A 25,850-nucleotide genomic window follows, 5' to 3' on the forward strand; every position below is an offset into this window, starting at 1 on the left:
ATAACTGCTTCAGGGATTCGCTGCCCACCTAGCCAGGGTATTTTCCTCCCTGGGCTGTGAATGCATTCTAGTCCTTATTTGGCACCCATACACTCTTGTGAATCTGAGATCGAAATAGAGTTTAGTGGATTGTTATATACCGTAGCTGCTGTAGGAATAGGCTCCATGACAGTTTGAAACACTGATAAGCATGTAAAGTGAGGATGTACATCAGGCAGACCTAGTGTTTTGCCTCCTTTACCAAACTGACAGAGTGGTAGAAGGTATTCACATGAAGGGATAACTCTTCTGTAGTGTCTTTCATCCTGATGACTGCATGCTGTGCCCACATGTTGCCTTTTGTGTGTTGTACTGTGGTCACTGCATTTCTAGCCACACAGAGCTTCCATCATTGAGATGTATTATGAATATTGCCCTCTTGAATTGTATGTAGTCACTGGAATCTGGTTATGTTGAAAGTTTTACAAAATGGGCAGATTTCATCCTGTTGGTTCAAGAACATGTTATGGTCAGATTACTTGCATAAGGGTCTGAGGATGAGACTAGATATACATACAAATGCTTCATAAAATACAGAAGAAGGGGCAGAATGTATACTCACCCATCATAGTAAATATGAAATTGACTATAGGGTTTTTTCCCGTCTCACTTCTCAGTGGCTAAAGGAATTGAAAGTGTGGCAAAATGACCTTGATACTTGAGCAAGACAGGAAATACCTCAGGAGGCTGCTTACCTCAGTCTCGTGTCCTGCTTTGGCCTTAATGGACGCATCGCTTTTTAAAGGACTCTTGGATATGTTCTTTGAATGTATGAGAGCCAGCAGCCATTGCAGATAACACCTATGTGATATAATACACCAGGGCATGGACATGGTATTTATCTAGTGAATTTTTAACCTTCCATGCCTACAGCCCCGTCTCCCCCTTCCATTTTATCCTCACAACTTTGTGCGGTTGGTTGGGCTGAGAGGGAATGGCCCAAGGTTACTGAGCAAGCTTTATGGAACAGTGGATATTTGAATTTGAGTCTCTTAGGTCTGAGTCTAGCACAGCTGATGTGCAAAATTGGAGTGTTGTACCTTTTATTGCAGGTACCTTATTTTATTAATGGAAGCCTTGAGTAAAAATGTTCCTAGTCCAGTTGCTTACAACAGTATACTTAACTTTCATGCTGCCTTGTAGCCAACAAAATAGACAATAGTGTAATAGTGAACTCATGAAGCTGCCTTGTATTGAATTGGATCATCAGTCCATCAAGATCAGTGTTGTCTAGACTCTAATGCAGTGGTCCCCAACCTTTTTATCACCGGGGACCGGTTGACGCTTGACAATTTTACTGAGGCCCGGGGGGGGTAGTCTTTTGCTGAGGGACATTGCCACCGCCTGAGCCCCTGCTCCACTTGTTTTCCTATTGGCGCCCGTCTTCCCGCCGCCCGCTGGGGGGGTGCTGCCAGCAGCAGCTATGCAGTGCCACACCGAGGGGGAGCCCCAGCCATGGCGGCCGCTGGAGAGCGCCAAAGGTGAGTCGGTGGCAGAGTGGCAGGGCAGCCCCAGAGGCAGCAGCCAGGGAGGAGGATGAGGAGGAGCTGCAGCCCGGTACCAACTGATCTACGGACCGGGTCCGGTCGCTGGACCGGGGGTTGAGGACCACTGCTCTAGTCTAATGGACTGGAAGCAGCTTTTAGGGACTAAAGCAGAGGTATTTCACATTCCCTAGAAGAAGAGTTAAGATTTGGTTTTTTTATATGCTACTTTTCTCTATCTTAAGGAGTCTCAAAGCACGTTCCCATCCTCTCCCTATAACAGTCACTGTGAGGTTGGTGGGGCTGCGAGAGTTGACTCACTCTGTGTAACCAGCCTTGTGTCTCAGTGAGTACGGTGAACTATATAATAAATATAAATAATGTGTATAAAAATAAATTGATGCGGCCAGTGTTTAAAAGGCCAGGCAAATACCTTCCAAAAATCATAGTTACTTGCAGTTTGGAATGAGTTCACTGTACTTTTGATTACACAGAATCACACAGAATCATAGAGTTGGAAGGGGTCATGCAGGCCATCTAGTCCAACCCCCTGCTCAACGCAGGATCAGCCCTAACCATCCTAAAACATCCAAGAAAAGTGTGTATCCAACCTTTGCTTGAAGACTGCCAGTGAGGGGGAGCTCACCACCTCCTTAGGCAGCCTATTCCACTGCTGAACTACTCTGTGAAAAAATGTTTTCCTGACATCTAGCCTATATCGTTGTACTTGTAGTTTAAACCCATTACTGCGTGTCCTTTCCTCTGCAGCCAAAGGAACAGCATCCTGCCCTCCTCCAAGTGACAACCTTTCAAATACTTAAAGAGGGCTATCATGTCCCATCTCAACCTCCTTTTCTCCAGGCTGAACATTCCCAAGTCCCTCAACCTATCTTCATAGGGCTTGGTCCCTTGGCCCCAGATCATCCTCGTCGCTCTCCTCTGTACACTTTCAATTTTATCTACGTCCTTCTTGAAGTGAGGCTTCCAGAACTGCACACAGTATTCCAGGTGTGGTCTGACCAGTGCCATATACAATGGGACTATGACATCTTGTGATTTTGGTGTGATGCCCCTGTTGATACAGCCCAAAATGGCATTTGCCTTTTTTACCGCTGCATCACACTGCCTGCTCATGTTTAGCTTACAATCCACAAGTACCCCAAGGTCTCGTTCACACACAGTGTTACTTAGAAGTGTATCCCCCATCCAGTAGGCATGCTTTTCATTTTTCTGACCCAGATGCAGAACTTTACACTTATCTTTATTAAATTGCATTTGCCCATTTTTCCATTGTGTTCAGATCTCGTTGAACTCTCCCTATCTTCTGGAGTATTTGCCAGTCCTCCCAATTTGGTGCGTCTGCAAACTTGATGAGTAGTCCCTCCACCCCCTTATCTAGATCATTAATAAATATGTTAAAAAGTACTGTACCGAGCCCTGAGGTACCCTGTTACTCACCTCCCTTCAGTCTGATGAAACACTATTGACAACAACTCTTTGAGTGCGATTTTCTAACCAGTTCCCTATCCCACCTAACTATCTGAAAATCCAGATTACATTTCAGGAGCAAGGATACTGATCTCTAGCCCATGTGAGGTAAACCTGGCCTCAACTAGGGCCAGGGCCTTTTTGTTCTTGGCCCCTACTGGGTAGAATGAGCTCCTGGAAGAACTGAGAGCCCTGCTGGAGCTATTACAGTTATGCAGGGCCTGCAAGATGGAGCCCTTCTGCTAGGTGTTCGACTGAGGCCAGGTTGTGGAGGATCTATATGGACTCTTCTCCAAATTTCCAAACATCTAATTAATTAAACATTCAACACTTACCTTGTAGCATGGAACCAGGCTGAATTGTTTGAGCTGAATGGGACTGTTGAGGGCGGGTCAGGGTTTTATTACTGACTAGTGTGATTTTATTGTGGTTTTATCATTCTGTTGTCAGCTGCTGCAAGCTGGCTGGCCCAACAGCTGCAGTTCAACCAGTCAAATAAATAAAGGAGTAATGAACACCCCAGAAGATAGAGATAGAGTTCAGTGAGATCTGAACATGCTAGAAAAATGGGCAAATGAGAACAAGATGCAGTTCAATAAGGAGAAGTGTAGAGTTCTACATGTGGGCCATAAAGATGAGAAGCATGCAAACTGGATGTGTACATAATCTTGAGGTACTTGTAGACTGTAAGTGAAATATGAACAAACAGTGTGATGCAGTGGTAAATGCAGAGGCATCACATCAAAATCACAAGATGCCATAGTCCCACTTTATACCACATTGGTCAGACCCCACCTTCTGTAGGGGTGTGCAGTTCTGGACGCCTCACTTTTAAAAGGAATTGGACAAAATTGAAAGGTTCTATGATTCTAAATACTGGGGGACAAGTTCTTGTCCATTGACCTACAGTGCTCTCTAAAGTATTTTTAGGTTTTATATATCTACTAGGGCCAAGCCCATTGAATTCAGGAATACAATGGGCGCTAGATTAGGGGGGTGGACTGGAAGAACTCTGTGGACAGCCTTACCCTCCCCCCAGGACCTGGAAAGGCTGCAGGCAGCTGTTCGAGAACTCACCCGCAGGGGCAGCTCTCACACGGCATGGATCTGGAGCCTCCAAGCCTCAGAAGGAAGTGAAAGGAGGTCAGGGGTGGGGGACAGAAGGTGATTGGCTGGCCGCTGGACAGACAGGCAAGCCAGTTGGAGGAGGAGATACTCGGGGATGGGACATGAGACACACTCCTCTTCCAAGGCCTTACTAGAAATATTAAGTGGAAAAGATTTATTATATCTGGCAGCAGAGCTTGGTGATGTACTCCATTTTACTCCAGATAGAAAAGTGAGCCTTTATCGTGTAATAATCATGCTCCCTTCCAGCACTGATTAAAAAGTGATGATTGATTGAAAACTAAAGAATTTCTATCCCTGCTATAGTGCAGTTGGAGGAAATGGAAATCCACTATTCAGTATTTGATAGTGGTCTGGTCCTAGATATACTCTGTCAGTGGTGAACCCATGGCGTGCCTGGCACTCACAAAGTTTGCTGAGTCATTTTGCACAAGGTCCAGCTTCCGGGCTCCCAGGGGATGGGGAGGACTCTTGCCATGTGTTCTCTAGCCTGGGAAGCGATTCGCTTGGGTCACTCAGCTGGGCTGGTGTCTGCAAGCATTCGCAGGAGTGGGAAGTGCGCTGAACGGAGCCTGGCAAGAGCAAAGCTAGGCCGGACCCCACTGGAGACGCCACACAACCTGGGGCCTTGCCACCTCCACTCAATGTAGCAAAGGTGAAGAAGGAAGGTAGGGAAGGGAAAGGTGTGGGGAAACTACGGGGAATAAATTCTAAAAATAAACAGGCGAACAACAAAGGGACAAATTGAAGAGAAAGGGAGGGGAAAAGGGTGAAAGAAGAAGGGGGGGAACAAAAGGGCAGTATTGAGGTTAAATTGCCATGTTGGCACTTTGTTAAAAATGAACTAGAAAATAAGCCCGCTGTAGTTTAAATACAGTGTGTGCTAACTGTTATTTCAGCCCCCCCCCGCCGCGCTGCGGCCTAACTGACCCATCGGAGTCCTGTGTGCGGGCGGAGCGGGGGCAGCGGGCACTGGCGTCTCCGCCGCCGCTGATGGCTCAGCCGGCGCTGCCGATCGGGGCCCCGCAGCCGCAGACGCTCGCAGCTCTGCTGCCGCCGATGGTGGCCCCGCTGCTAACCGCTCGCGGCTGTGCCGCCGCCTCTGCTCACGGCCCCGCCACTACAGCTGATGGCGGCTCTTGTGGGGCCGGCGCTGGTGGCTCCGTGGCCAGTGGCTGCGTCGCTAGCACCGGTGCCGGCGGCAGCGCCGGCACCACCTCTGCTGCTCCGCCGTCATCGTCGGAAAGGCGAAGCAAGCAATAGCGGCGGGTGGGCAAATGTGGTGAGCGTGGGAGGGGACCGATCGGGAGGCGCAAAGCACCTCACGATTGGTCAGTCCATTGGCAAGGAACCAATTGCGAGCCGCGCTTGCCGCCGGACTGACACTCGAAGGACCCAATCGGCAGGTGCAAAGCGCCTGCCGATTGGCCCCTTCAGTTGTCAGTCCAGCAGTTGTTAGTTCTCATCCTGGACAGGGCCCGCCCTCGGGGCCCTTACTGTTTTATTTAATCCGCTCCGCTAGGAGCGGTTAAAGATGGGTTTTGGGTGGCAGTTTGGGTGCTCGGTCTCTAAATTGTTCTCCATCGTTGAACAATGTCATTTCTAAGCTACTCCAGATTGTTGTAGTTCTCATTGCTGTGCTTCTCTCTTCTTTCCTCGCTACTCTGGAAGATCAGGGTACCCTGAAGAAAAAGGCATTGTTTGTGAATGCACCATGCGCCATGCGCGGACGCGGCCCGGCCCTGATTCCCTCTCCCCGCCCTCCCGCAGTAAGAAGCTTCCCGGGCCGCAAGCTTGTGGCCTGGGAAGTTTTTTACTGCGGGGAGAGGGAGCCGCGGCCCGGCGCCATGGCCTTTGCGGCCCGGCAGTGGGCCGCGGCCCACAGGTTGGGGACCACTGGCTTACAGGACAGCAACAGTTTGACTGAGGGACTCTCAGAAACTATTCTTTTGGTTACTGTGGGTGAGGTGGGTTTAGGTGGGTTTTGGGGGTGTTTTGGGATTTACTGTGTCTCCTAATGTTTATTTATTCTTCTGAGGGGCAGCATTGTTTGCCTTTTCTTCTTGGGGTTGTGTTTCTTTTAAAAGTTGATTTTTACAGTTCTTTCAGTGTTGAGTTTTACAGTTCTTTATTTCAGTGTTTTGTTCTTGCGGGGGGCACTGTATCTGTAGTTAGAGTAGTCCATTCTCGCAGTTTGGTAGCTGTTGTACTTGTTGTAGGAGGTTGCCTACTTTGGGTCAAATTTGAGAGGGTTCAGAGGACAGAGACCTGGGGACCAAGCCCTTTGAGGAAAGGCTGAGGGGCTTGGGAATGTTCTACTTGAAGAAAAAGAGATTGAGAGGGGACATGATTGCTGTCTTTAAGTATTTGTAAGGTTGTCACTAGAGGACAGGGCAAGGTTCCTGTTGGCAGTAGATAGGAACCGCAGTAATGAGTTTAAACTATGTGGAGAATGATAATATCAGGATTTTTTTTTCATAGAGTAGTTCAGCAGTGGAATCAACTGCCTATGGAGGTGGTGAACTCCTCATGTACAGTCTTCAAGCAGTGGCTGGACAGATACTTATCCTGGATGCTTTAGACTGATCCTGCATTGGACTAGGTGGCCTGTATGGCCCTATACAATTCTATGATTATAGCAGGAATCTTAAATCACCACATTTATTAATTTGGATTTGATTGCTTGGAATGAAGTTAGATGACTATACTAAATGCAACAAGGAGCTTCTTAACCACTCTCCATCGTGCAGGATAACAAGACATTTCCTTCTGTAACAAATTGATACAATTTGTTAAATGTTGGTTTCACTTCAGTATTGTGTAGTTCAAGTAGTTCTGTCTTTACTACCCCAAGCTTCCTGAGCACTTGAAAATGTGCTTATTACCCCAATCTAGAATTCCTATCAAAAGAAGATCTTTAATTTTCAAATGTACCTTTAAGCAGCATATCCAAACTGTCACATCACATATCTTACTATTCTTTTTCAGCTCAGTCAAGCTCAGAAACTCATATAGGTTGAGGCAGCCTATATTTCATTCGAATATAACTAATTTTGAAATAAAAGAGAAACAACAGATTTGGCCTTAATAAGATTTACCTAATTTCCTTGCAGCTGCAAATTCATTTCACTGAATTTTCAAATAGTTCTGATAAACAAGCTATGTCATGACTGAGGTGTTTGAGTTCTTGACTCAAAAGCATTTTTGTGTTTTAAAAACTCCACAGCAGTGTCACAAAAGTTATAATACCACCTCAAACCATTGGCTTTTGATAACTGACAAACTTCACTATGAAGAAGCAAACATTCAAAATCCTCATTCTCAACCCAGAGTTTCTGTAATAGATAATTGATACCATCGTCTTTTTTTATATTCGTTGCAGTAATGACAGCATGTAATGAGTTGCGCAAGCAATGAATGACACAGTGAATGGTAAAGCCATTTTGCACTGCCTTTTCCCCCAAGAAGGCAATACCCACATGATAGCAACCAGTCATTGATAGTGCTCCATGAGTTGCACAAAGATGTTAATGAGTGGAATTTCCTGGTCGTTGTAGAACAGTTCAACAGCAAGAAATATTGACTTCTGTTAGTATCTGTTGTTAGTTGCCTTGAGTCAAACTCTTGTATTTTATAAAGGGGACATAGGCAAGAAGTGAAGATTAATTGCTTGGCAAAGTTGACTCATCTAGCTGTAATACAATTTCTGTTGTCTGTAGTATGCTGCACAATGCATCTTCTGCATTTTTTGCCACTTCATCTATTATTGTCTCTCAATACTTGCCAGCATAAGCTCGAAAAACAACAGGTAGAAACACACATAGTTCCAGCAGTTTCTCAAAACATTGTATACTGGTCTGACTACAGTATTTAGTAATTTTGAATTGTCTGTTTCCTATGTGTTATTTCCTTTCTCTGGAATGTCTGTCTTATAGTGAAAAGAACGAAGCTTAAAAGAGTTTGCCGCCAGACTTCCATTGTATTCCTGGAAAGCACAGGCTCAAACTGTGGCTGAGCTTGATAATCATTATTTTTTGCTAGCTAGCTGTAAAGTCCCACCATCCTGTTAGGAGATTCAAGAAGTCTATTGGGATGAACAGAAAATTTCAGGAGGAGCTAAAGAAGAAAAAGGAAATGGAGGGAAGGGCAGACATCTAAAGAAGAGTATCTACAGATTACAAGGCACTGTAGGTCAGCCATCAGAGAGGCCAAAGTTGGGAGCAAGCTGAAAAAGCTTCTAAAGATATGCGATGAGCAAACATAAAATAAATTTGGTAACAGGCCCATTGTTAGGGTTGTGCAAGGGGGCCCAGTTCGGACCGATCCGAATCGATTTGGAGCCTTCCGAATTGATTCGAGGCCAATGCAAGTCAATGGAGCCATTGATTTGCATTGGAAATCCTTCCCGGGGGCTGGGGGGAGGGGGTGTAAGTTGTAAGGGTCTTCCCTGACTCCCCTGCAAGTTTCAATAAGATTGGACCAAGGGGTCCGATCCTAGGGGCTCCCAAAGAGGGTACCCCTATCTGCTCTATTGGATAGAATGGAGTGTCAGGTTCTTTGGTTTGAACATGTCTCCCCATAGACTTCTATGGGGAATGGTCTTTGGGAGCTCCTAGGATGGGACCCCCTGGTGCAATCTTCCTGAACACCCTCCCTGAGCTCCCCTGCAAGTTTCAAGAAGATTGGACCAAGGGGTCCCATCCTAGGGGCTCCCAAAGAGGGTGACACCATTTCCCATAAACTTTAAAGTTGGGAAAAAATGATTTCAGTAGGAATTGAATCAGTAAATTGGCAATTAATCTGCTGAAATCATTTTTTCCCCACCTTTAAAGTCTATGGGAAATGGTGTCACCCTCTTTGGGAGCCCCTAGGATGGGACATCTTGGTGCAGAACAACAGCAGTAACTATTTTGTTGTGCTTATGCTTGTTTTCCACCTTTGCATGAAAAACATAACAGTATACAATGATTTAGTGATTCATTTCTTTCTATTTGTAAGACAAATATTTTTGAAATAACGCTCACTTCTTTTGTGTTTTGGACAGCTTGAAGATGGACATACTTTATTTGATTATAATGTTGGACTGAATGATATAGTTCAGCTTTTGATACGTTCAGAGTCTGATGCTCTTACTAGTCCATTAACTAATAAAGATGGAAAGGCTGTTCCCCGTGCAGTTGCCAACTGTAAGAACAAAGTCAAGCAAGGAGCAAACAGTGGATCATTCAATGAGCCTTCTACATCAGCCCGCACATTTCTTATTGATCCTGGGATTGGACAATATAAGGTAAAACCCTGAGATTCATATATTAAGTGCATGGCTAAAGTGAAAGTCCTGTGCCATACGGAAAAATATACCATATAAGAACTTTAGGCTTTTCATGCAGATTTCACTGATTAGGTGAAACCAGTAAGAGGTCATCATTTCTTCCTCTACATCTTCTGATGTCATCTAAGAGCTAGTACAGACAAACAGTGCTGATTGCTTAGTCTTGTCCATGCAAACAAAAGTAGAGTGTGGGATGGTGACTTTCTGCCCCCTATTCTTTCCATAGCATGAGATTCTTCTTTGGGTACTACCTGCAGAAAATTATTATGCTAATCACGGTGACCTGAAGTGATATTATGAATCTGGTTTTGTTTTCTTTGTTAAGTGGTAGCATTGGTAGCTTAGCCCTAGTGTTGGTTAATATTGCTTCCAATAAGCTGGGAGAAATTCATTTTTTTGGCAGAGAGCACAGATTGTGGTCCACTTCCAATTCCAGAGCTATGTTGCTGATATAGCTGTACTTGTCATAGGACCAAACAGCTTCTCAGTAAATAAGAAATAATAGTGATTATACCAGAAGTCTTTGATATTCATGGGAATATCATAGTTCAGAAGAGAGCTGTAGATTCAGAGATTCAAACACAGAATCTTATTTCAAAAGATAATTCTAGTGTACTAGTTATTTTTCTCAAAAAAGAAGACCACACATCCACTAACAAAATTGTTTAGAATGGATTTAAAAACCTGTGGGAATACATGGATGTAGTTGTGATGTTTAAAATCCCAAGCTTTATTCAGTTTATGGGAAGTAATTAGGACTGCCTTGTAATAATTTATCAATTGAGTAAGAACTTCCCTTGTGTTTGTGATTTTGTTGTTGTCAATTTGATGTTGTTGTATTACTATTATATTAATTGACTGATTTATTGTAAAAGCACTGAGAATTTAACCAGGTAGATCATCAGTTATGAAAAATTGATAGTGTTCCTATTTTGTCCAGTGTTAATATTTTCCTGTTGGATGCTATTATAGTAGAAAATGCAACACCACTTTATGCTTAAAAGAAAGTCTGTAAGATTTGAGGTTTGCCTCTTTTTCTTGACACTATGCTACTAGATAGAATGAGAACTACTATAGAAGCTGCTTTATAAAGGAATATACTTTTTTCTATATTATAAGGCCAAATTATTATTCTTTATAAGAGGTTATATTATTTTCTCTCGCTTTGAGAGGCATACCAATCCAGATTTCATGTGTTATCTTACTGACTGTACTCCAAATGAGCCCGTGTTCTGGTTTGATTTGGCTGAAAATATAGAAGCCTTTTCACATGCCTCATTTAATATTCAGTTACCATAGAAATTTGCTGATACTCAAGTATATACTGCTGCAGCTGGAATTCAGGCATTGTTAATGGTTCAATTCTTAGAAGCCTGTTACCAAGGCTTGAGGATTCAGTGTAATAACTCAACTGAAGTCATAACTCCTGATCTACTTATGCTAGGACAGTCCCATTTACTACTTTAATTTGAGGAGTTTGTTCTAATTCATTAATGATCCAGTGACTAGATGATAGGCTGGAGCTAGATGTTGGGAACCCTCTCTCTTGCTCATTGTTCTGTCCATTCCTCTCTTCTTAGAGTAGGGGCATTGAAATAGCAACCAGAAGGCAAGCTTTGAGAGCATATTAGTTGGATCAGGAAGGTACATTGCATACAGTTACACTATATTCATATTAACCAAATATTTGTCATGGTAATTCAAATTAATATATGCAGCCCCCACCCCTTATGATCTTCATGGGAATAAAGCTCTTGATAACACTTACTGTAAGATCTACTGTAGTTGTTAGGCCTAGAGTTGTATCATGCCTTATTGAGTAGACTAGAGAAAGGGTGGAAACTAAAAAAAAGATTCCACATGGTCATAACTGCAAAAGCAATCTAGCTCAATTTATAGCAGAACCATCTAGCCAGCTTTTAACCCTCTACTCCACGCCATCCTCACCACTGCAATAGAGCTGACTAGGTAGCAAGTGCCACTAGCAGGGAGATGCATGGCAAAAATGCTTTTAGGTCTAATTAATTAATTAATTAGATTTCTATACCGCCCTCCCATGAGGCACAGGGCAGTTTACACAAAAAGTAGGGATAATACAGTGCAGTTCAGAACATCAATAATACCATCAACAACAGCAATAATGTGGGATGATTCAAACCAGCAAATTACTTTCTGCAAGATATTAAATATCTCAGAATCTCAAACCAATGAGATCTGAGAACTTCCCCCCCAGAGCCTCCCCCTAATATAATAATTCAGGTTGAGGCGGGTTTTGTATGCATGTGTTTTAGCTTTAAGTTTAATTTTCAGGATAGTCCTGCAGAGATATCTACAAAAAACCCTACCTTTTTGTTATACTGCTTCTTAGTTACCTGGTAAAGATTCTTATTCATTACAGATGATTGAACAGGTGGCAATTTTCAAGTCTCTACCTGAGGAGCGAGAGCCTCTTGTGGCGCAGAGTGGTAATGCAGCAGACATGCAGTCTGAAAGCTCTGCCCATGAGGCTGGGAGTTCGATCCCAGCAGCCGGCTTGACTCAGGTTGAAGGTTGACTCAGCCTTCCATCCCTCCGAGGTCGGTAAAATGAGTACCCAGCTTGCTGCTGGGGGGTAAACGGTAATGACTGGGGAAGGCACTGGCAAACCACCCCGTATTGAGTCTGCCATGAAAACGCTAGAGGGCGTCACCCCAAGGGTCAGACATGACTCGGTGCTTGCACAAGGGATACCTTTACCTTTTTACCTGAGGAGCAAACCATATGAAAAGATTTTTTTAAAGTATTTCAGTGACTACAAAATGCCAGCTTGAAAAGTACCTGCTGTAGCAGGCTAACTTCATTTTTTTTCAAGATTTTGTAGTTATCTTTCATCTTTCATCACCTATTGCAGCCCCTCCCCCCCCCTTTCAATTTTTCCCTGAACCCTCAGGAACAGCACAGGGAGCAAAATGGGTTTGACCTCTTATCTTTCTCTGGAGAAACTGATAAGTTAGATAAAGGCCCATGGTGGAAAGTGACATGGAACAGATCTCTCCCCTTTATCTCTTCCTTTTTCAGGCTTCTGCACTCCCTGTAAAGCTGCTTCAGTGGGTTTCAGGACCATTGGGAACAGATGGGTGCAGCATCAGTAAGCGCTGCATCCTGAGGAGAAATCAGCAGAAATCATCCCCTCCCCTCTTGATCTTCTTCAAATGGAGTAAGTGCTTGTGCACGGGGAGGGGATGATTTCTGCTGCTGATTTTTCCCTTCTTATCTCAGTCCCTGTGCCACATCCAGTTCCTGTTCCTAAGAACTCCTGAACTTATGGAGCTGATTTGCTGGGAGCTGCATGGGAAATGGAAAGATCCATTAATTGATTTCTTTCCATTAATGGTTCATAAAAACTAGCCTTATGACATTAATTGGTATGAATCACATTCTATGTTTTAGTGCTCAGAAGAAAAAGACTGACTTTATTGTGTTTATGTTAGGACTGACCTTTTTTTTAATAGGACCCCTGTGTTAATTCAAATTTCAAAGAAGATATCATTGCTTATAATTAGAAGATATTAAATAAGGCCACATATGCAATCCACTTTGAGTAGTAGGAAACAAGCAGATGCTGTTGAAAGAAGTAATTCACTTAGGTTAATTCTTTGTGTTCTCTCTTAATAGAAATACTGAATTGTAAAAACAACATAGCTGCAGTCAGCTGGATGATTTTGTGAAAAATGGGTAGAGTATCTAATTGGTATGAAGTTAAGATTGCTAAGGAATAGCATGAAAACTTTACTGTTATTAATTAGTTTGCCCTGTGAAATACAAAGATTCATGAAATAAGTGTTCAGTTTGGTTTTGTTTTCAAAACACTCATTGTCCTTTAAAAAGTATACAATTTCATTAGAACAACCTGAGAAATTTTTCTAGACAATAAAATTCTGTTTTATACTCAGGGCTGTCCTAGTTTCAGTCTCATGATGTAGTCAGTCCCAATGTAGTCTTCCAACATTTTTGCTTTTATATTTTATAAATCTCAAAGAAGTAATTTTTTCTCATTAGTGAAGAAGTTCATAAGGTTTATAAAGTCATGGAGTATTTGCAACCATCCTGGGGAGCAGAGGATATTGTTACAATTTTCCACTCTTTTAAAAGGAGTTTGATCAATGCTTCTGAGATATAGTAGGAGAATACACAGTCCCTCAAGATACATAGATGCATGTGCATGGATATACAGATTTTTAAAAAGTCACATGGTAGCATGCACATGGTGGAAAGGAATTGTTCCATTCATTACCAGGTCTGTCTCACATTGGACAATAAACCCCTGTGACTTTTTTAGTCAACCAACTTGCCCGAGCTAGGCAGGGAGGGCAGTAAATCACACTTTCAAATGGCAAAGTACAAAACTGTTTTGAGTGGTAGGAAGATGTGATTTCTGTTTTCTGGAAGTGCTTCATGGAGGAAAATCCTAATTTCTTCAGGAAATGTATAACAGCTACTTTTTATGCAATTAAAGCAGACCTAGAAAGACATATTATGCACTTTTCTTTTAGAGACAGACAATGCAAGAAAGTTATCAGTTATCAGCTAAGTGCTTTTCTTTAAATGTGGAGTGTAAGTGTAAGGAAAGAGGAAGAGAATAGTTTTTCCCCAGATAGGGCTAACAGTGTCATATGGGGCAAGAAACATCTATAGTGAAAATGTAATTATAGAGAAACTAGAGGACTCCTAGAAATTTGAAGGCTAAAATCTGTAGCCCTCAAAGCTACTTAGATAATTTCCTTATGTGACCCATGTCATGGAGATGAGAAAGAGTAAAACAGAATGGGAAACACTCCATTTGATTAAATGTGTGGCTCCTTTCCAATTCAGATTTTTCTGATACCTTTTATTGCATCAAATTAGGTTGGTATTCTAATAAAGAAATCCTAAATATAGTTATTCTGTTCGAAAACTGTGGACTAAATGTGTGAAGCCGTTTAGAATTGCATTGTAAATGTGCAGCATTCTATTAGGATGTGTAGATAGAAAGTTCTTGCCTACAGTTAAATAAATGCATTGTATTATAACTGACAACCTAACTGGCTTGAAATGCCCATGATGTTAAATTTGTTTTTTCAACATAGCAATCGCTGTCAATTTCTTTTTAGATAAATGAATTGGTGGATGCACGAGATGTCACTATTGGATCTTGGTTTGAAGCTCACATAGAAAATGTAACTCAAGCAACAAAAGGACATAAAAATGGAAAAGCTCAAGGAAAGGGTGCCAGTAATTACAAAAGGACTAATGGAAACTTAAATCAAGATCACTCTAGAGAAAATACAAATCATTTGGACAATACACCTTCCACATCTTATTCAGATTATATGGACAATGATGAAGATATTATTTATCATATCAAGTATGATGAGTAAGTGCTGCTGATATTATTATGAGGACACATGTGAGTTTATATGGTTTGTATCAACTGAGAATTTTCCAAGAAATTGGCATCCTTAAGAAAACAAACTCAAATTTCAGTTACTAGGAAGCAGAAGCATAGTAGGCATAAAACATTTTGTTGAGTATAGTGAATTTCTTTGGAGAGATTTTGAGGAAGGAATTTTGGATGAAATGTTTACTTTATTTCAAACTAACAATCTAGAAATAACAAGACTCTGAATGGGCTTGAAAGACAGCAAAGAAATAGGAAGTTAGTTTTTATCAGTATATTATTTAGTTATCTGAATCTTGGAAAGTTTGTGTGTTAGTTAATGTTGAGAGGTTTATTTTGAGGAAATGAGTATCAACACTTTAATATTCTACATGTTTGCAGAAATCCATTTACTTTCATAGGTTAGACTCACTAAGGAAGGGTGAACCGTTACCAGCTCCCGTTGCCATAGTCACTGCACATATCTTTTATCCCAAGGTGGTACAAATATGAGCAAGGGAATCAACTTTAAAGCAGGAAACAGCTCATACATATATGTGATGGCTAGACCCAGTTTTCAGAATGTTAAGGCTATGTACTCATGAATTGAACTATATTCCCACAGGAAAGTAAAGAGGCACCTTTGTTTAAGTGAACAAATCTTTGATTCCCTGTGGAAAGAAAATGAGGAAAAGCCCAAACAGAAGAGGTAGTTTATGTGGCAGTACTATATGATAAAATCCATCCATGTAAATTCCCATAATCCCTAATGCTGAAAAGAATTGTGGCACTCAAATGTGCCTTACATGTGCTTGTCCAGAGAGGAACCCACCTGGAGGGAGAATGTGGGGCTGCATTCCAAAAGGGGGCTGAACCTGTAGGGGAGATTAATTGCAAGAGAATGAAGAGGCACAGGATCAGAGCAGAAGTGGGTGGAGGGGAAAGTGGGGTTTGTTGAGGGGGGGAGTTCATGATTGTTGAAGAAGGCTTAGGGGAAAGGGAGAGAGATGGAAGAGAGAGGGGCTGGCCAAATAGACTGGGATTACATTGCCAGAAGCTCAGATAGGGGAGGAAAGGGTTGGGTTGAAAGGAGAGAGTGCAAGTGAGAGAGAGGTGAGACAAAAGATCTGGAACATACTCTGCCTGAGTAGTCAGTGTAACTCTGCTGGTGAAGACAGGTCTGCAGGATGACAGTAACCTAAAATACTTGTGATAGTTCTAGGGGTGCAGATATTGTCTTACCAGAGGCTGTACTAGAAGATTAGTTTTGACAGAAGATGAGCCTGACTTTGTGATTAACTCAGGAAGGTGGCTATACTGTCCTGTTTAATGAAGTGGTATTTGGAAATCTGTTTTAAGTATTGAGAAATGTTTGCAAAAGTTTCATAAATATTGACCATTTTTATGATTTTTGCAAACAGTACTGGTTGGGGAGAGTGTGCGCAAGGGGGAGGGGTAAGAGATCTAGAGCATTTTCTGCTTAAGCAGTAACTGGCATTTTATTCCATTTTATTTGTTTTATTTATATTTGCATTTATAGTCTGCCTCTCTTGAGCCGCTCATCTTGAGGCAGCTTACAGCCATATATGAACAATAAAACAATAAAACACATAAATACATTTAAAACTACTGAAAGCTAACAACACAATGCCACAAGCTGAGTTATTATCTGGTCCCTCTGTAAGAGTCATCTTATTCATTTATTTATTTTATTATATTTTAATACCGCCCTTCCTTTCAGCTCAGGATGGTTGACAGAGAACATGAATACAATATGACAGATAAAACACAAACTCAGTAACTGCATCAACAACGAACAATTTAATCATTAACTATTTTGACCATAACCCAGCAGATTTGTCAGATTGAAATTGCCCAAGATATGTCCGGTTGGCATATCTGATTTGGGGGGGGGGGGGTCTGGAAAGCTCAATAGATGTCATCAGCTCACTGGCCCCAACCAAAAGTTTGGTGGAAGAATTCTGTTTTCTAGGCCCTGTAGAACTGTGCTAGCTCTGGCAGGACCCTGGTCTCCTCTGGGAGCTCATTCCACTGTTTCTCTGCAAGAATCAGTTTAGGGTTCCTGATTGTATCAAATATGATCTTTTGACTTTCCCTCAGATAAGGGAGGGAAAGGTCAGGTCATGTTAAAGATTGAGTCTCTGTTATGTGCTTTTGGTGGTTTTGCCTCTGGGCTGATGTAGTATGGTTTCTGCTGTATCTTTTTTGCATCATATGACTTTGGGGTAGCTTATTATTCTTTGAGGACCACATTTGGCCTTGGATCTTTATGTTATTGGTTTCTTTTTTACTGATTTATTGTATTTGGGTAAAACTTCCCCAGTTATGTTTCTGTTAAAGTTCTAGACATGCCTTCCAAGGATATTCTGATTCCTTTAGAGCAGGGGTGGTCAAACTGTGGCTCTCTAGATCACCATGGACTACAATTTCCATGAGCCCCTGGCAGCACATGGAGGAAAAACTGCAGCCACATAATGGTTGTGCCTCTAATCCCCATGTCAGCTAAGTGGTGGGTCAACAGCTTGTGATCGACTGTGTTGAATGCTGCTGTCAAGTCTAATAAAAACAACAGTGCTGACCTGCCTAGATCCAGTTTTCTCTGGAAGTCATCTGTCAGGGTGACTAGAGCTGCCTCCATTCTGTGGCCAGGCTGGAAGCTGGACTGGAGTTGGTTGAGTGCCTTTCCTTCCAGAGACCCCTGCAGCTGTCCTGCAACTGCCCATTCAATCATCTTATCCAGGAATGGTAGATACGAAACTGAACAATAGTTGAACAGGTCGGAAAGACCTGGAAGGATCCAGCCCTTGTTTTTTCAAGAGGAGAGTGACGAGAATGATCTGGGGCCTGGGGGCCAAGCCCTATGAGAAAAGGCTGAGGACCTCAGGAATGTTCAACCTAGAATATAGGAGGTTGAGAGGGGGCATGATTGCTGTCTTTAAGTATTTGAAAGATTGTCACTTAGAAGAGAGCAAGGAAAGCTTCATATTGGCAGCAGAGGATAGGACTTTCAGTAATGGGTTTAAACTATGTGGAGAACAATATTGGCTAGATACTAAGAAAAAATTACAGTCAGAGTAGTTCAGCAGTGGAATAAACTGTCTTCAAGCAGTGCCTGGACAGATACTTATCCTGGATGCTTTATGCTGATCCTGCATTGGGCAGGGGGGGGTTTAGACTAGGTGGCCTGTATGACCCTTTCCAACCTGTGATTCTATGATTCTATTTTATGAAACAAGAGCAATAATAGTGAAATTAATAGATTTGTTTTGGTTCTCTATGTAAAAATTATAAATGAGATTTTTTTACATTAAGATTTTTTTACATTAAAATCAAGACTTCAGTCATGAGCACTATCATTAAGGAACAAGAGTTTTCAAACAGTCTTCTCCATAAATATGATGAGGGCTCTCTGAAAATTCTTGGAATGATCTGAAAACAAGGGTTTGTAACTATTTGAAAGAACACAGACTTTCTTTGAGATTGGAAATTTAGTCTATTTGATGAGAATGATGTGTTAACTTTACAAGTGAACACTTTGCAGAGCTCTATGCTTTCTTTGACATGGGTTTAGTAGATTATCCTCGTGTGAAACAGAAAAGTGTCTCTTGGATCTTTATACTTATCTTGATAGCCATTCTATGTGTTCTATTGGAAACACAGTAATATGTACATACTAGCAAGAAAGCCTATTGCAAGCAGAAATGCAATGGGCGCTAGGACCTAGGGGACACCAGGAGGTGCAGATCTCTCTCTCTGTGTCTCTTTCTCGCTGCGTGTCTTGGTGTGTCTCGCAGCAGGAGGCATAGCAGGTAATCAGGGCTGGTTTGTAGGAGGGAAGGAGGGCTTATGTACAGTTTGGGGCAGCTCTCGCTGTCTCTCTCTCCCTCCTTCACAGTAGGGGTGGCTCTCTCTGTGTCTCTGTCAGCAGCTTGGGGCAGCTCTCTCTGTGTCTTTCTCTGCTTCCCTTGCAGCAGGAGCGATAGGAGGGATTAAAGGCTCGTTTTGGGTCTGTCAGGGCTCTGTGTGTCTCTGTCTCTGGTGTGTCTGAGAGGAATGTGGTTAGTGTCCAGGGAGGGAGGGAGCTATAGCAGCAGGGCCTGATTGGCCCTATTACAACTTGGATAGCCAGACACGTTCCACCCCCCAGGCTGTTTCACAAATATATAGAGGAACTATAAGGATTAGATTAGGTTGTATTCAGAAAAAACTTTCTTGCTTCCTTCCCCTTGTGTCCTTCTCCAGATTTCTTCCAAGGATTGTCTCTGGAGCAGCATGGGATTGGATGGGGGTATTAAGGGTAGGGTATGTATCAAATACAATGACTGGTGCTTGTGTCCTTTCCACAACAGGAGATTCAAAGATGTAGAGTGAACACTTGATTCATATGGGTTACCTGTTTAGGAATGCAAATAAAGCAGCAGTCTCCACATATCCAAGAGCCAGTCTTTGTGGCTGTTTATTCTTATTCCCAAATACTAGTAGCATCACTTATGTTTCCAGAACGTTTGAAGTTGGTGAAAGAATCATGGGAAAAATCCAGCTTCTGTACCACAGATATACGAAAGGGTGAAAAGTTATGCCATGTACAGCAGCAGAGGTGTGATTTTCCCTTTATACACCTTTCCTTTTATACACCTTTTGCTCTATAAGAGTAGAAATTGCATAGAGTGAACAGTGTCATGTATCCAATCTGCACTTACTAATATGGTAGAAAACTAGACGGTCTGGCAAGGAAATTCTGTTCTTCCTCTGTCTTACCTATGAAAATGATCAACTATCTTGCCTGTATGTTAAGATATCAGTATTTTCTTGGTGAGATGATATTGCTGGCTATTGTCCACTTTCTAGATAACATCAAGCCTATGGAAAAAAGTGAAGCTCATATAGGTTTATAAAACAACCAATTATTAGATATCAGACTGTGAATCTAGAAATGTTGCTACAGCTGTTTCCTTAAGATGCCATGCCTGTCATCCAGTTAAACCTAAGAATAAGGGGAGTATATAAAATTTGCCCTGAGGGGAAATGCTAGACACAATGCAGAAACTGAAATCCACCATGTTATTGATAGAACAAAAATGATATTTTTCACATCTTGCTTGACATTTATGCATGATAGATCATATCCAGAAATTTGTTCTGGGCATGCTAGCCTGTTTCGTGTGGCAATTATTGTTGACTAGTAGTAAAGCCTGTTAAGTTCTGCAATACAACGGACACTAGCTCATGGTTTGGTGTTGGTTTAGTGCCTCACTTGTAAGCTGGCAACCCTAAGGCCCATTATGCACAGCCACCAAAACGGCGATTTCGGGTCACATGGAAAACGCGGAGGGGGAAGACGCGATGCATACCGGTTATGTACGGGGCGGGGCGCGACAGCGGCAAAACCCAGAGTAACTGATTATGCACGCGGCGATCCGGGCGCCGCTTCTGGTTGCGCCCCGGTCACCCGGAAGCTGCGCTTTCTTCCGCGTTTCACTGACACGGCTTTTTCGGCGGCATGCACCGAAGCTGCGGCCAGTTGCAGCCGGCTCCGTGCGTTATCGGTGATTTTAGTCGCCGCCATTCCACCCCGAATGTGCGCTAAAACCCCCGTGCATAATGAGTCTAAGAGGAGGTCTCTGTGTGCACAGCAGTCTTTACCCTAGTCAGGTTTATGCATACCTAGGTAGTGTGGAATTCCAAAACATGAAGCTACACCAATCTGGCAACCTTACTTCCTCTCTGCAATGTTTTCTTGACCAGAAATAGGTCCGGGGTACTATGTGATAGTTTAGGTGGCTGCAGAGGCATTACACAGTTTTGAGGGCCCACTTCCAAACCTCAAGGAATATATCAATACCAGGGACAGTCAACCTCCAGGTGGGTCCTGGAGATCTCTTGGAAGTGCTGGTCATCTGCAGACTATAAAGATCAGCTCCCCATGCAAAAATGGCTGCTTTGGAGGGGTGACGCTATAGCATTGTATCCCATTCCGGTTTAGGGATGCCAGCCTCCAGGTGGGGTATGAGAATCCCCTGGAAGTACAGCTCATCTCCAGGCAGTGAGGCTGAAGGGAAATATCTCCCCCTCACATGCATCCCTTCAAACGGAATGCATATAGCCACAGACATCCCTTTGCTAGCACAATCTGTTTGGCTGATGATGTCTACCCTTCTGAAGCCTGCCTACTGTTGGCAACTGCAGTTCCTGTTGTCCGCAAGGCCAAGTCGTTGCCTAATAAAAGTGGATCACCTAGTTCTCCCCAAAGTCTCACTGTCTACTCCCCTGTAAAGCTAACTCCACTTGAAATTCTGGGCATGGCTTTGATTTCATTGGACTTACCTGGCAAATACTGATTTTTATTTTCCAGGCCAAGCTTGAGATAAGTCATTTCAGTTTGTATGGCTCTCCAGTCATTTACTTGTTCACCATTTATAATTTCAGGTTGTAAATATTCCTGCATTTTCCAGACTTGCAGGAACCATGCTGGTCTGTCTGCCTGTCTGTCTGCGCCCCAAAATACAAACAGTTGCTGGTAAAGGCTGGCCAAAGCTCAGGCAAGACACACCTGTACCACTCCACCCCAACCTCAGCATGTAAGCCTCTACCATCACGTGTACTATCGTTGCTCATCTCTAGATTATAATGATCAGGCTCTGCAGGCAAAAATGCTTACTTCGGAGGGTGGACTCTGAGGCATTGTACAATTTAAAGCCCTCCTCCAACCACCAAGAATATTTCCAGGCCAGAGGTAGCCAACATCCAGATGAGGCCTGGAGAGCTCATCTCCAGATAATAAAGATCAGCTTCCCTGGTTAAAACAGCTGCTTTGGAGGGTGGACAGGGTTGTTGTTCAGAAGAAACATTTAAGGCCCCCCATGCGTGTTATTGTGGAGATGAAACACTTGAGGCCTACTGTACAGGGCTATTGTGCAGATGAAGCAAGAGGCAAAGGAACCTCCACAGCAGCATCCAGTTTTATCTGCACCACAACCTTGTGCAGTAGGCCCCAAACGTTCAAAGAGTTGCGGAGAAGAAACTTGCATGGCTTGGCTGCATCTGACCTCGAGCAGCGAGGCTGGCCACAGCAGTATTTTGAGTGAGAAGGGGCTTTTCTGTGGCCTCCCTGTCAGCCAGCCATTGGGTAGAAGGGGAAAGTTTCTCCCCCCCCCCCTCCAAAAAAAAGGGATACATGCCCTTACCCACAGACTCCCCTGCATTGCTGCTGGAAACTTGTCTCTCGCCTCAGTGAGGGGCTGTTAGAAGCTCCCTTTGCTGCAGGCCTGAAGGGAGGAAGGGGTGCGGAATCCTGAGCACGAGCAGTAATTGGCCCTGGTGGAGGGGAGATTCCACTAATGAGGGTCCTTTGCAGCCTTAGTATGTTGTCATACTAAGAAGTGTGAATTGTATTTAATGTATATGGATGATATATTGTGTATGCTTGATTCAGGTTGCGTATTATTAAATGGTTATAAAAGAGACAGAAATTTGATCTGGAACACTATTACATACTTCCAGTTTCAGTCTTAGATCTAGGAAAGGGCTCAAAATAGTCTTATCATTTTTAGATTTTAATTATAGGGGACATGGCATAGATGGAAGTATTTTCTAAATTTCAGGATAGATTTGTTGTATGTTCACGTAGGGTTAACATTTTTTGTTTGCATCACATTCTAGGAATGTTCAAATAGAGCCTGTGGTCAAGGAAAACTGGAGTCTTTCGTCATGGGCAACCAATTGCTAAGAAAGGTTTCCATAGAGATGGGAGATCACGTGAGAGTTCTGCTATGTTAGCATTAATATTTAAAATTAGAAGCAGGTTCAGTAGGGTTAAGCTTTTATAGAATGGAGCCTGTTTTGTGTAGTAAATTGAGTTTTTTCCCAACCTTTTTAGTTATAAATACATAAATTAAGAACTTAATTCTTTCACCAGGTATGCTTTTCTAGTAAAATAATTTTGGTCTTGAAATTGCTAGTTGTTATTTCCGATATAATCACAAACTATTAAAGTCAGTGAGAAATTTGTCATAGTTTTCAGTGTGATTTGGATTATATCCATTACATAGATTAATTGGGTAGGGCCAGTTTAGTATACATATCCATTTAACTGTACTTTAATATTTTACTAAGATTATAATGCTTAAACTATACAAGTTCAGAAGATAATGTGTGCTTCATTTTTGGCTTTTACGCTATGGTAAAAATGGTTTGTCTTTGATGCAGATAGAAAGAGAATCTCCTTTGTTTCTTATCTTTGCATTGTTTCATTTACTGCAGTGCTGCATATTGAGTGCTGCAGTGCACTGCTATGGTTCAAGGTTTAAGTCGTGTGTTTGGAAGAGGAATATTAAATCACAGGAGGTAGGCAGAAGCACTGAATACTATATGTAGATACAGTGTAAATCTTCCTAACTGCCACCTTGTAATGCAGTATGGGTTTGCAATAAATTGTTATTTACCGTATGTCATATGCGTCATGCGAGCCTCTTGTGGCGCAGAGTGGTAAGGCAGCAGACATGCAGTCTGAAAGCTTTGCCCATGAGGCTGAGAGTTCAATCCCAGCAGCCGGCTCAAGGTTGACTCAGCCTTCCATCCTTCTGAGGTCGGTAAAATGAGTACCCAGCTTGCTGGGGGGTAAATGGTAATGACTGGGGAAGGCACTAGCAAACCACCTTGTATTGAGTCTGCCATGAAAACACTGGAGGGCGTCACCCCAAGGGTCAGACATGACCCAGTGCTTGCACAGGGGATACCTTTACCTATATACGTCATGCAGCCAGGAGATCCTAGGACTGTCTGGCCACACAGGCAAGAGATGTTTGGAGGTGGTTTGCCATTGCCTGCCTCTGTGTCATGACCCCTAGTGTTCTTTGGAGGTGTCTGATCCAAATACTAGGCAGGGTTGACCCTGCTTAGCTTCCGAGATCTGATGAGATGGGGCTTGCCTGGGCTATCCAAGTCAGGGTGGCTTGGTAATTATTATAATATAAATAAACTAACAGGGACCAAATCTTCACAGACCCACCTTTAAAAAAATACACCAAGGTAATTTCCCATGCATTTTTGGTAGTAGAGGATTGAACAATAGATGGGAAGTATACCAGATTAGCTTCTACAATGAACAATAAGGAGGATATGGCAGATATTAGGGTGGCTGTGCTCTGTGGAATGTACTGGCCCTCCTCATTGCTTACAGTCTCTGTGTCTATTTAACTCTGGGTGTCCTTTGTCTCTGCTTCTAACCATTTCAGATTGTACAAAAATATCCACTGGTTTTCATACAACCGAGTTTAATAGTAAATCTCTGCCCTCTTATGATTTATTTTGCTACTAGACTTCAAATAATTTCAGATTTTCTTGAAGGTTCTTCTTGTGTTCAGTAGTGTTGAAGTCAGTTTTAAACAGAATAGTCTCCCTGGACTTCCGAGGCTTTCCTTAGATGAAGTACAAAATTACTCAAGAAGCAGGCAGAAGGGTAGCAGAAGAAAAAAAGGTAGTTGTAGCAGCAACAGATCTGAGAACTACTGGATTATACAGAGTATTGTCTGTCTCCAGGGCTGCTGTTTGATCTAGCTATCATTTCAGTTCTCCTATATATTTTATTCCTCCCCCTTTAATCCTGCACTCCCAACCATGTCCAGAAACACTGTGTTCCAGCTACATCAGCTTTGGCAAATTCTTTCTGAACCTCTAACTCTCACCAACCATTCTTTGCTCCAGATCCAACTTCATTTTCTCTCAGCCTAAACTAACTCACATGGTAGTTGTGAAGATAAAATGGAGGAGAGTGGAATAACATGGTGAATAGATAAGTAAATGAAATAAACAAACCCAAAATATTTTCCCCCTATGTTTTTTTTTTTTGCTTCTCATGTATGTTATACCGTCTTAATTATATGATGCTCCTTCAAGCATGTTATTTTCACTTCTCTTGAATTCCTAAAAGTATTTAGTCTGCATAAAACCTTTTTGGGAAAAACCTTCATTAGTACTTGACAGACCACCAGTCCCTATATCAGTGGTTCTTAACCTGGGGGTTGGGACCCTTTGGGGGTTGAACAACTCTTTCACAGGAGTCGCGGCAAGGCAACCAGTTTGGCCAAGGAGGGGGTGGCCATGTACAAAACAGCCTTGCAGGGTAGATTGAGATAGAGCATTCGTCTGTTTGGAGCAGCAGAAAAGAGCAAGATTGGCATGGTGGGAAACCCCGGAAAAATCCAATTGGATCTTCACGCCATTGGTCAGTTTTGGTTTAATTTCTGTGAAAGAACACTTGCATAATTTTATGGAGTCACCACAACTACCTATTATGCACGGTGGCTGCTACGCTGGGTGGCTGCTGCGCTGTTCTCCGTGTACACACGGGAGCAGGGCTCCCCAGTGTACATTGACGCCCCGGTGTAGCACGCGCATACGCGCTGTACACCGGGGTCAGAAAGCCTGGGATGCTGCTCGGCAATGGCAGCAGCCGTGGGTGAGTGGGGAGGGGCCGGGCCCCCAGCATACTCTATATCTGGGGCAGGGGACGCCCTTGCTGGCTCCGCAAAGGTCGCAGGAGTGTGTGGTGTCCCTACAAGTACAATGTAGATTGGGGCCGGGCAGGCCAAAAGGCCTGGCGCTGTCAATTATGCGCAGCGCTGGCCCACCTCAGCCCCTGCTGGTGCCCGCAGTATCCCAGGGACCGCGGACGTTCCCGCGTTCTGATAAGGCGGGCCGTCCGTGGCCCTGGCCCGGGCTATGCCTGCACTGCTGATGGGGACAAGCATAATCGGGGATTTTCCCTGATGCCCTGCCACCGCCAGCGTGGGCATTCTGGCCTGTGTATAGTGGGTCATCATGAGGAACTGTATTAAAGGGTCACAGCATTAGTAAGGCTGAGAACCACTGCCATATATGAAACTATGTGCCAGCTGCAAGGACTCTCCTCAGGGAGGTCTGGATGATAGTTGCTTAATCTAAAGTGTCTTTGATTGCATTAGAGCTA

The 25,850-nt window shown here is 43.0% G+C and overlaps 1 protein-coding gene across 2 annotated transcripts in view; it reads left to right on the top strand.

The window, feature by feature from the left end:
* UHRF2 (ubiquitin like with PHD and ring finger domains 2) overlaps window positions 1-25,850 on the top strand; it is a 75,951-nt gene that overhangs the window by 1,049 nt on the left and 49,052 nt on the right. For both annotated transcript variants that reach the window (XM_077344963.1, XM_077344962.1), the window contains exons 2-3: window positions 9,184-9,426; window positions 14,598-14,860. In XM_077344963.1, coding sequence (XP_077201078.1) covers window positions 9,184-9,426; window positions 14,598-14,860 — 506 coding nt within the window. The remainder of the gene's footprint in view (window positions 1-9,183; window positions 9,427-14,597; window positions 14,861-25,850) is intronic.

The sequence above is a fragment of the Paroedura picta genome, chromosome 7, assembly GCF_049243985.1.
Source record: "Paroedura picta isolate Pp20150507F chromosome 7, Ppicta_v3.0, whole genome shotgun sequence".
Taxonomy (NCBI): domain Eukaryota; kingdom Metazoa; phylum Chordata; class Lepidosauria; order Squamata; family Gekkonidae; genus Paroedura; species Paroedura picta.